The following is a 12809-nucleotide window of genomic DNA, read 5'->3' on the forward strand; positions in this document are numbered from 1 at the left end:
ACTCTAATAACTGTCTGACGGTTGAGATTACAACTGCTGCAATGTTGCTTTATGGGGACTGCATTACTGTTAAACAGATATTCAGTGTTTGAAAATATATAGTCTCAAACATAAACTTTTACATTTGTTAAATACTTCATAGTTTTCTTCTTCAATCTGTTGCATCTAGTGTGTGTGTCAGATGACTGAGACCTTGATATTTATTTTCTCTGTGCAGCATTAAATAAGCAAATAATTAGTTACTCATTTGTAAAATAAGCAAACATTTCTTTGATCATTTGGGAAATGAGCAATCAAATTTTTGATCATTTGGGAAATGAGCAATTTATTTTTTACTCATTTAGCAAATGAGCAAATAGTTAGTTGCTCATTTGTCAAATGAGCAAATAATTAGTTGCTCATTTGTCAAATGAGCAAATACTTAGTTGCTAATTTAACAAATGAGCAAAAACTTAGTTGTTCATTTGTCAAATGAGCAAATAGTTAGTTGCTCATTTGCCAAATGAGCAAACATTTCTTTAATCATTCATTAAAGAAATTCATAGAAAACTCAGTTTAAAAAGATATGTGAATTCTGCCTCACATTTGTGATTTTAGTCTTTTATCTCCATCACCCTGTACATTACTGAGAGCAATTTTTTTTTTGGGTATGGTTAACATTTAGACTTCAAATATCTTGACCCATCATCGTGTCAGAATGTGAAATATAACCTTCTAGTCTTTGTGGTTAGGTTGGTGGTGTGGGGGGGGGGGGGGTAGGACTTGGTGCAATTGTTGTGGTTGAGTTGGTGGTGCCACCGAACACTCAATCATATTGACTTTACTCTGCCAACAATTTCTATAGGTAAAAACTAAAGCTGCTTCGGGGAACGGTGTATTTTAACTTTGATCATTCTCCCAGGAAACTAAAAATCAATACATGACCTCTTGGGTCATAATACTCGAGGGCTATGACTGCACCATGACATTGCCTCATTGGTGCGTCATTATTTTTTATCTACTGGGATGATAGAGAAGTAAAGGAGGTGGGGGAGTGGGAAGGATGAAAGATTTTACAGGATGGGAAAATTTGATGTACCGAATGCTTTATGTTGAACTTGGATGAGATTATGATTTAGTACTATGAAGTGATATTTGACTCCTTCTTTGGTAGCAGGTCGGGGATTTAGGTCTATCCAAAGTGAAATGTCAAACATTAATGTCAGGGGGAGTGCGAGGTACCCTTCCTTGGATGGCACCTGAGCTTCTGAGTGGCAGCAGCAGTCTAGTCTCTGAGAAGGTTGTCATTTTTCTAAATCCAAGTTTATGGTTTCTATAACATAATTTCTGACAGCAGTAGACTAGTGCTGACTTTTTTAATCTGTCATATTGCTAGGTTGACGTGTTCTCTTTTGGTATTGTTTTGTGCGAGCTTCTCACTAGAGAAGAGCCATATGTTGACCTGCACTATGGGGCTATTATTGGTAATTCCTTAAAATCTTTTCTCTGAGCTATGTCACAACGATTTTTTTATTTTTTTTTGGATGCGGGGTGGATGTGCAGAGTGTAACTCTTTCTGTTAGAATGGCAATAACTTCAACCCTAAGCAGCTAAGCACTTGCAATTGAGAAACATGGCAAAAAATGGCATTGACTGAAGTTTGGTATTGTACCAAAATTGCTATTGCTGTAATACTTATTTGGTTTCGGTAGATGACTGTAGAAACTAATGACATCCAAGCCTCATTTAGTTTGGTGCCCGGTTTGCAATTTTAAAGTTTTCTAGAGAAAATAAAATTTGCCTAGGTCATAGATTCTTTTCCGTTGTGAAAAGTTATGTCTGGAAAGGGTTTTGGGTTTTGAGGATAATGTAGGTATATTGACTCCATTTTGTTTTGCAACATGTAAATAGGAGGAATTGTGAGCAACACCTTGAGACCACCTGTTCCCGTGAATTGTGACCCAGAGTGGAGATCACTGATGGGGAGATGCTGGGTTGTAGACCCACTACAGAGGCCGAACTTCACAGAAATCGCCAACGAGTTGCGCTTTATGGCTGCCAAAATTCCAGCTAAGGGGCAAACATCAGTTACAACTACAAGAACAAACACCTAGTTGGTTTTAATTTTCCTGGCTCTCATTCAGTTAATGTCTAGTTGGAGTATGTATATGGCCTAAGCTAATTTGGAATCATAGTCTTATGGATATCATATGGATAGTTGCTCATTTGTCAAATGAGCAAACAATTCTTTGTTCATTTTATCAAATGAGCAAACAATTCTTTGTTGATTTATCAAATGAGCTGATTAAAAATTTTTAACATAGAAAATGATTTAAAACATATGATAAACCTATTAGCTCAAATGGTAGAGCACTATGCAAATGCATAGGGGATGTAGGTTCAATTCCTACATAGGTTATCTCTATAAACAAAATTAATTAAAAAAAAAAAATCAAATTCGTACTAAATTATATGAGAAAAAAAATGGTTTGAAATGATTTATAACTATATCAACTTTGTTACAATTAAACTCTCATACAAACTTGTGTCTCCACATTACATAAACGAACCTACGTGGGATTCGAACCCACATCTTTTGTGCATTTGCACAATGCTCTACCCTTGAGCTAGTAGACTAACGTATTTAAAACTTTCAAACACACTCACAAATGAGCATTAATTTGACAAAATGACCAAGAATCATTTGCTCATTTGACAAATGAGCATTAAATAGTTTGCTCATTTGACAAATGAGCATTGAATTTTTTTTGCTCATTTGACAAATGAGAAAAAATTAATTGCTCATTTGACAAATGAGCAAAGAATTGTTTTGCAAATCTATAACCTGTAATTGTTTGTAAAATGAGCAACCATTTGTTTGCTCATTTGTTAAATAAGCAAATAATTAGTTACTTGTTTGTAAAATAAGTAAACATTTCTTTGATCATTTAATTTGGAAAATGGACAATCAATTTTTTGCTCATTTATCAAATGAGCAAATAGTTAGTTGCTCATTTGTCAAATGAGCAAATACTTTAGTTGCTAACCTAACATATGAGCAAAAACTTAGTTGCTTATTTGTCAAATGAGCAAATAGTTAGTTGCTCATTTGTCAAATGAGCAAATAGTTAGTTGCTCATTTGTCAAATGAGCAAACATTTCTTTAATCATTCATTAAATTAACAAGTATTTCTATTCAAACCATCAATCATCACATAAATTAATTGGAAATCCCTGAACCTTAGGCAGGTTTAGCTTACCTAATGAGTAGCCACTACATGTGAACCCATAGACGTAGCAAAATATATAAGTAGATCGTAGAAGCCCACCTGACAGATATAGGATAGCTTACATAAATTAATTAGGATTAAAAAAATGCTAGGATTAGATGTGAAGTTACTATAATGGTAAACCTTAGAAACCATGGTTACAAAGACGGGGGCAACAATCCCAGTTATCTCTTGCAGTTCAGCAAGTGATGGAACTGAAAAGGAATACACATTGTAACCTTTTCTATTCAAACCACCAATCATCACATAAGCTGCAACAATCTGAAAGATCATTCCCACAATTTTAAAAAATGGTAAATACAAACATGTAGACAATGGAATGATGAAACGATTGAATGGGCTAAACAACATTGATACATAAACAAAGATTATATCCAGTTAACCCACTTGTGATGCTGCAGTTGCCCACGCTGCACCAGCTATCCCATAATTTAAGAAGGTATAGAGTATTATATCACCAGGCCATTGAGAGCATTAGCAATGAGCAGAATTTCTATGTTGCAACGAGAATGGCATATCTACCCCTCATCCTCTTTTTTAAGTGCATGACAGAGTCGCTGGAAAACTAGCAATCACAACCTAATTAATATGAGAAAAATGTGAAATAACAATAGGAAAAAGTGCTTCTCATATATCTAGCCAAAAATCCCAAGATAGAGAGACTTTTATCAAACACTTGGTGTGCACATTACATTCCCTAAATTAGAACTCAATATTATTACCTTAAAACACAAAACATTTACACTGTATTATTTAACAAGTAACTAGCAAACATCAAAACATTACATGTCCAAAAAATAAACATAATTACATGAAATAATTGAGCAAAAACGGACTTAAATGTCCACAAAAACACAAAATCAGAAAAATATCATCAAAATTATCAACACAAACACAAAATTCATAAAATTTTGATGATGAAATTGAAAAAATTGAACACAAAGTGATAAACTAAGCTAAAAAAATCGAACACAAATTGAACAAATTTAAGCCAAAAAAACCGAACACAAATTGAAAAAATTAATCCAAGAAAATCGAACGCAAATTAAAACATAAGCGAAACTTACCTTGACGAAGAATTGATGAAGTTTGAAGAAAAATTGATGAAGAATTAGAGCAAATAGCAGAGAGAAAGAGAGCAGATAGAACTGAGAACTGAGAAATTGAAGGAGGAGAGAGAAAACGCTGATTTTTTTTTTTTTTTTTTTTTGAAATTATGTTTGACCGGGATAAATGGTAGCCATTGGATGCAATTGATCCAACGTTTGTAATATGTCCTAACATATACTAGGTTCTCACATAAGGGATGTGGTCTCATATGATCCCATTTCTATATATATATATATATATATATACACACTAGATTAAATTAATATATATATATATATTAATATATATATATATATGGTTAATTTTTTCCTAATTGTAAGTTTTAGTCTAGTGGAAGATTTAAATTAATTATGAACACCCTAATAAAACTTTTTTTTTCCTATGATAAAGGTTTTATATAGGTTTTACTACACACAAAACTTTAAGTTTGACTTTTAAAAACTAATACTAACTCCGGTTTTTATTAGTTATAACTAAAAAATATTTTTATATCCCATAAATTATACCTCTTTGTTGCAAGTAATAAGAAGCAGGGATAGAAGGTTAGTATTTTTTAAAAAATATGTTGAACATTAGTATGTTCATATAAATTTTAGAATAGGTTCACTGAAGTACAACCCTAGCACATGGTACTCATCATGTCTATTTGTTCAAAAAAATATCATTTTCAGACTCCTAATAATACTTGTCATGCATTAGCCCGAAAACAACCCTAAAATAAACTAAAAAGACGAAGATAATGAAATAGAATAATTATCAATTAAAAGGTTAAAGTGAAAAAGGTACTCCGTAAAAAATACATAACGTGAATAATTGTAGTATAATTAAGAAAAATATTACATATAATGGCGAAGTTGATGACAAATATTATTTTTCCAAAATTAATTATATATAATATGAAAAAAGATACTTTGTATTATAACTATAATAAAATTATATACGTAGTATATATATAGGTTATATTTGAATCAATCATTTCAAAAATTGTTAGCATATTAGCATAAATTCATTAAATATAAGTTGCCATAAATTAACTCATTCCCAAATAGTTTAGATTCTATCAAATTTTATTAACAAAATTCTGAATCAAAATGATCTATACAATAAATTTAACCAAAATTATTGTTCTAAGGTTTCTTTAAATTACTGTTTTTTTAACTATTATAAGACAAGCAAATCATAAAGTGACATGTGTCAGTCTTACATTGATTTGCTTGTTTTTTAGTATAATATTTTTTTAGTATAATATATTGATGATTGATTGATTAATTGATTAATAGTTTAATACTCAGTAAATCATACACATAAAAAAGTAGAGGGATCTAAAGTAGATTAACATTTTGGACGACCTAAAGAGGGCTCTAAAGTAGAGTAACATTATGAACGATCTACCATATCATGGGTTGGTTACGTGTGTTCAGCCTTGCTCGTGAGTTCAGAATCTTTACTTTTATTGGCAGTTAATTAAAATGCCACCATTGGCAGATGAACATGTTAATTAGTCAAGTAATGTTACTCCTTATTACTCTGTATTATAAGATGATCCACGCATCCTCATTCTTTAGAACGTGCACCCAATTAGTGTTATCATGCAAGCTCATTTGGCAAGGATTTTCCCTTGAATTTAAATGCTCAAGGTTGAAACCTTACTAACGGCACTTCACCTCTTTGATTGAATTTGAACTTAATTAAACTAAACTTATCTAAGCTTGTTCGATATGATTGAAATTTATTCAATCGAGTTGATAAAAATTTATTATATTATTGAAACTTATTAGATCGGATTGAAATTTATTAAAACTTAGTGAAAATATAGATTCCTTTGCTTTGTCTTCATAAGGCCAGGTTTACTAAACTAACGGAAAGATTCTGATTTACTAAAACAAAGTTTCACATAAAAAATACAAACTATATTATTTCTCAAAATTTGAGCAACACGTATCAAACATGGGTTCGTTACGTGGGTTCAACATTGATCGTTAATCCTTTACTAAATGCCACTACCGTTGGGAGAAAGACACGTTGATCAACTGTATCACTCCAAAATTTCATTAACATGACTCATCTCCATTTCCATGTGCACCCAATTATATAGGAGATCATAAAATCCCCAAATCTATAAATACACAAACAAAGTGTAACATATTTTTTCATCAATCAATATTATCATTCAACCAAGCATACAAAATACTAGCCCCATTAAAACCTTGAAATTTTACATATTTATCCCTCACCTTCAAGTTATTGATCATAATATACTATACATTAGTATTTTTTGAGAAACAAAGGACCAATTTCGTTTTTTCGACTTGCTCGTGTCGTTTTATCTTTAGGATCGAATTTTATAGAAGATGAACAACACAAGAACATGGGTAGTAGCATCAAGCATTGCTACATTTGAGGCCGTAAAGGATCAAAATTGTTCGAGGTGGAATTACCCTATTATGAAATCAATTCAACAACATGCCACGAAAAGCATCCGATCATTTACAAGTGATCATGCTAAGAGAGCTTCAACCTCAAGTGTTAAATCCCATAACATTGTTATGAATAGCAAGGATGAGAAGTTGAAGCATTCGGATGAATCCCTTAGAAATGTTATGTACTTAAATTGTTGGGGTCCTAATTGATCGATTAGACGAAAGGCTACCTCTTTTTTTTACACGTACATAGAATTAATATAAGGATGTGTTCGATGCTTCACAAAAGAAAATGTCCGATTGTAAATAGAGTTTGCAAAAAAAAAATTAATTTTTTTTTTTACGTCACGTCTATTTGAATTGCAAGGAAGAAACTCTTTCTCCATATAGTATTTTCCTATATATTCAAAATTTGTTATATATTCCCAGGTGGCCGGATCCGGGTGTACCTGGGATCCGGGTGTACAAGCTAGTAAAGTAGTTCCACACAAGGCAGAATAATTAAGAATCATTATTAATAATACGTATCATACCTAAAGTACTTCATCGAAAATTTGAAGTTTACATTAATCCTAAAATTATACTATTCAATTTTAACTCAAGTGCCTAAAAATAAATATGAAATGAATAACATTAAATGAAAATACAAGTTAACCTTTCAGATAAACGAATTTTTGTTAATCTGATGACATTTTTATAAATATATTGAAAAAGCAGGGTTATTTATTCAGTACTTTTGGTAAGCTGTCCAATTACTGTTTGCTTTTTACTTTTACTGTTTGGTGAGGAAATTACACATGTACCCCTCAAGTAGTACATGAAAAGACGCATATACCCCTACACTGGTACTTGAAAAGACAACTATACCCCTAGATAAACAAATTTTGTTTATCTGGGGAATTGACTGTGTATTGCTCTAACATTAAAAAAAAAAATTAATTATACAAATACTTTATGTATAACTTAATTATCCGTACATGACTTGAACTAAACTGACATAATTCAAATTGATTCAATATGACAATGTTAGTTGAGACGAAACCTACAAGAGGGGGGTGAATTGTATGTGAGTTCCTAGTGACTACTTTGCGGAATATAAAACGAGATGTAAAGGAACTTGCAATGCACACATAATTTTACGAGGAAACCTTCCAAGGCCTAAGTGGAAGTAAAATCTCGACCCTCTAAGGAATTTCCAAAATCAAACCAATCCACTATAATAGGGCAAACACACGAGTTACAACCTATTATACTCAGACCTTTACTCACAAGTTACAGAATGAACTTGCTACACAACAAAACCTATTCTACCCTACCTAAGTCCCTGACTTAGATTCACTCGTACTCCCTGAGTAATCTCACACTCAACTTCAACCTTGAAGCTTACAAAACTGTATGCAAATATATAACTCACACACCTAAGAACCCAACCGGTACAAACAATTGACCTCTAGTATATGAAAGGAAAGCTGCACATGAAATCCGAAACTAATATGACAAAGTATGAACTTGAATTGGAAAACTTATACAATTAAGCATACATCGAATTCTTCACGCATTAACTCACAAGAAAATGTGAAATGAGATTTCTACAATTTATACAAGACTAGCTCTTATAGAAAGTAGGGTTTTTAAAAGGTAATTTTGTTATTTTACCAAAATCTCAAAACATGGTTTTATGTAAATCTTTTAGAAGAAAATCTTTTTAGAAAAACTTATCAAAGATAATCTTATCAAAAGAATAATATATTTTGATACAATCAATTTTTATGAAATAAAATCTTCAAAAAAAATATTTTCATAAAAATTTATCTTTTTGAACTTTCCTATTTTAAGCTTGTCAAGCTTTTGTCATGTTTCTAATAAATCTCATGTGTAAACCTGCCAAACATATTTACAGCAAGTCAGCAACTCTTAAAGAGTAAAAACTTAACAAAACTAAATTGCCTCGTCAATATATTGTATTATAGGATTCTTGGGATTCACGCAGTCCAGGATTAAGTTCCTGATGTCACTTGATTTCCAGGTCTCAACTGGAACTTCGCAGGCCAAGTTGTTGTGAAACTAGATGTCTTCAATGCAGACCAAGTTGAAGTTCTCAACTTGTTACCTCCATGTTCCTGTTAGGAAACTCGATTAGTTCTTGTAGGAGAATTCTTCTCCTATCTTCTTTGACTTTCCTTGAAATTTCCTAGAGTCTTCATCGTTAGGTTACTGTTAGAGATATGTGTTATCGAAAAATATATGTATGATATTACCCTTGAACAAGAGCTAGCACTATTATGGGAGAAGATGAGGCGTCGTAATATTTCCAAAGAAGAGAGATCAAAGTTCGTTTTTGAGGCATTGCAGAAAATGAAGGGTAAAATACCAAAAATTGCTGGCTCTCATATCTCATCACGTATATTGCAGACATGCGTTAAAAATTGCTCAGATGCCGAGAGAGATGTAGTGTATGAGGAGTTTGTTAGTGGACCAACTCAACCAAAAGCTTAAGCTTATGGTTGAGGCCCAGAAATATGTTTTATACTCTATCACTCCCCCTCACATGAAAGGCCCTTTGGACTTGAAATGTGGATGCAACACAGGCCCAACCATACCTGGTGCGAATCAATTCCACTTTGAAGGAGGGGCGGATGAGATTCGAACCTGTGACCTTTGTGTCACACTGGCTCCGATACCATGTTAGTGGACCAACTCAACCAAAAGCTTAAGCTTATGATTGAGGCCCAGAAATATGTTTTATACTCTATCATGATAGATATTATATTTAGGATAATATTTGTCACAAGTATAGAATATATTTAATGTATATTTTGTATGTTTATCATATCTAGGAGTCCTTATCCTAGAGTTGTAAACTCTATATATTTGATCAATGGTACACACTCCAGATTGAGGAGTTTTCCCGATATCCAACATGGTATCACAACTTTAGGTTTTAGATCCAATTTTTTAATTTTTCTGCTTCCACTTTTTCCCTGATTCGATCACCGCCTCACATCAATGGCTAAGGATGACGACAATTCGTCACCACCGCCACCTTCATCCCTTGAGTTTCATCCTGCCCTCACAGTAACGAACATCAAGAATTCAATCCCACTAACCCTAGACTATGATAAGGTTCAATATTCAAGCTGGGTAGAATTGTTTGAAAATCATGTTTGTGCATATGAAGTTCTAGATCACATTGACCCCAAAACACCTCGTCCTTCCAATATTTCTGAAACTTTATGGAATCGACTTGACGCGATCGTCAAACAATGGATCTACGGCACCATATCGAAGGATCTTCTTGAGACTATTCTTGGTCGTAAGTCTACTGCTCAACAGACTTGGGACCGTATCAAGGACATATTTCAGGATAACAAGAGTACGCGGGCGGTGTACCTTAAAACTCAACTGAACGCAATTCTTCTTGACGCCTACCCTAACGCCACCGCGTTCTGACCAATTAGCGAACGTCGACCAGCCCATCTCTGATCAGAAATTGGTGCTCCGTCTCGTCGCCGGTCTTAATAAAACGGATTAAGACACCGTTGCAACTATGATTGCCCAAACTGACCCACCACCCTCTTTTAATACGGCCCGTTCTCGTCTTCTTCTCGAAGAATCGCGGCGAAACACCGATCACAGCAACCCCCCTTCATCCTTTGTCGCACAGCAACAAAGCTCCGCATCATCTGAATCCGCCCAACAACAACCAGCTGCACCCGGCGGAGGACGTGGTGGCGGAGGTCGTGGGCGCGGCGGGGGTAAGGCCGGTAGCGGCAGGGGGCGCAGCCAGGCGCGTGGTGGCCAAGGAGGCCAAGCTCGGGGTGGACAGCAGCAACAATCCCAACCCTCGCTAGCCCCTACTTCTCAGCAACCTTCTGGACCGATTGGTTAAGGTTGGGCCCAACAGGGCACTTGGCCCAATCAACGGTATTCGTGGCCTGAATGGGCAACTCCACCAGCCCCCTTTCCAATTATGGGCCATGTTCAGCATAGGCCCAGTGCTCAAACTCAACATCAGCAGGCTTATTACAGTGGTTCTCCTATGTACGGTCAGCCCATGACCCCAACGGAGCTCGGTAGTGCTTACTCAACACCTGGATTGTTCCCACTGGATAATGGATGGTATATGGATTCGGGAGCTACTTCTCACATGACCCATACTTCCGGTAATCTTCTTCCCTTGTTTCAATTAAGCACTAATAATCATATTTTAGTAGGAAATGGTCATCGCATTTCAATTACTGGTTATGGTCATTATAAATTCCCAAATAAATCTCTTGCCCTTAAAGATGTCCTCCTTGCCCCTCAAATTATTAAAAACCTTATTTCAGTCCGTAAATTTACCTCTGACAATTCAGTTTCTATTGAATTTGATCCTAATGGTTTTTCTGTGAAGGACCTTCGAACGGGGAGGGTAATCACCAGATGCAATTGTTCGGGGGATCTTTATCCTATCACTAATACTGATCCAAGCACATGCCTTGCCACGTCCCTCACCACTGTCGCTCCTACCACTTGGCACGAGCGCCTAGGACACCCGGGAACAGCTTCTATAAGCTACCTTAAAAATAATAATTTTATTAGTTATAATAAGGAGCTAGACTCCAATGTTTGCATTTCTTGTCAATTAGGGAAACATGTTAGACTTCCCTTTTCTCTTTCGAATAGTAATACTTATTGTGCTTTTGATATTATACATGCCGATTTGTGGACATCTCCTATTCGTAGTAGTAATGGTCACAAATATTACCTAGTGCTTCTTGATGATTTTACTCATTATGTTTGGGCTATTCCTTTAGCATCTAAATCTCAAGCCTACCAAAGCTTTCTCATATTTAGACAATATGTTTTAACTCAGTTTGAACGGCCTATAAAATCCTTTCAAAGTGACCATGGTCGAGAATTCGACAATGACCCTTTTAAAAAAATTTATATAGAAAATGGTATGATTTTCAGATTCTCATGCCCTCACACTTCTTCCCAAAATGGTAAAGCTGAAAGAATGATCCGCACTATTAACAATGTCAATCGCACTTTACTATTCCATGCATCCCTACCCCCCTCTTATTGGGTTCATGCCTTAGAGTCCGCTACATATCTCTTAAATATTTTGCCAACCAAGTCCTTAAATAACTTGACCCCGGCACAGGCTCTCTTCCGCACTAACCCATCTTATGATCATCTTCGGGTTTTTGGACGTCTATGTTTCCCAAACTTGGCCGCCACGGCTCCTCACAAGCTTGCTCCTAAATCTACCCCTTGTGTAGTTTTAGGATACCCCTCTAATCATCGTGGTTACAAGTGTCTTGATCTTTCAACTAATAAAATTATTATTTCTCGTCATGTGGTTTTCGACGAGTCTACCTTTCCATATAAAAATTTAGCTCCTTTCAAATTAAAGGATTATGAGTTCCTTGGGTTTGATGACCAATCCCCTCTTCTTTCTCATCCCTACCTCCGAAATAAACTACAACCAGCAGGCCCAGCTCCTCATCAACCCAACCCTCTCACTCCTCTGGCCCAACCTCGTCAGCCCTCACCTGGCCCAACTTCCCCATCTCCCTCCCCTGGCCCAAACCCGCCAGCTCACCCCTCTCCCTTGCCTACTGGGCCAGCGCGCGCTGGATCCTCAGTGGCCCAATCAGTGAGCCCCCTTCCCCACTTTTGGGCCAGCTCAGTCCGCCCCACCTTAGCTCCCCCTTATCTCCAAACACAACCAGCCCATCCTCGCCACCTACCTATTCCCCACCACCTATGCGTGGCATTCCTCCCCTACAACCTACTCGGCCACCACCTCCGTCCCCACCTATAACCCGCAGTCAGCGGGGCATATTTAAGCCAAACCCGAAATATTGCAACCTCCCCGTACAAAAATCGGGACCCCCTTACATTAAATCACCTCTTCCAAAATCATATAAACAACCTTTAAATGACCAAAACAGGGACATGGGATTTGGTGCCTAGAACTGCGGGGGTGAATGTTGTTAATTGTATGTGGCTATTTAAACATAAA

General features: G+C 35.6%; 2 protein-coding genes across 2 annotated transcripts; both read left to right on the plus strand.

The window, feature by feature from the left end:
• Window positions 1–761: 761 nt before the first annotated feature.
• On the plus strand, window positions 762–2346 carry LOC110684285 (mitogen-activated protein kinase kinase kinase 12-like). Its single transcript, XM_021860727.1, has 3 exons — window positions 762–1279; window positions 1376–1463; window positions 1891–2346. Exons 1-3 carry the CDS (start codon window positions 1199–1201, stop codon window positions 2091–2093), a joined length of 372 nt encoding a protein of 123 aa, XP_021716419.1. The 5' UTR covers window positions 762–1198; the 3' UTR covers window positions 2094–2346.
• Window positions 2347–9805: 7459 nt separating this feature from the next.
• Window positions 9806–10249, plus strand: LOC110684248. The gene has a single exon (XM_021860669.1). The coding sequence runs from the start codon at window positions 9806–9808 to the stop codon at window positions 10247–10249; it is 444 nt and encodes a 147-aa protein (XP_021716361.1).
• The last annotated feature ends 2560 nt before the right edge of the window (window positions 10250–12809 follow it).

The sequence above is a fragment of the Chenopodium quinoa genome, unplaced genomic scaffold (assembly GCF_001683475.1).
Source record: "Chenopodium quinoa cultivar QQ74 unplaced genomic scaffold, ASM168347v1, whole genome shotgun sequence".
NCBI classification, from domain to species: Eukaryota; Viridiplantae; Streptophyta; class Magnoliopsida; order Caryophyllales; family Amaranthaceae; genus Chenopodium; species Chenopodium quinoa.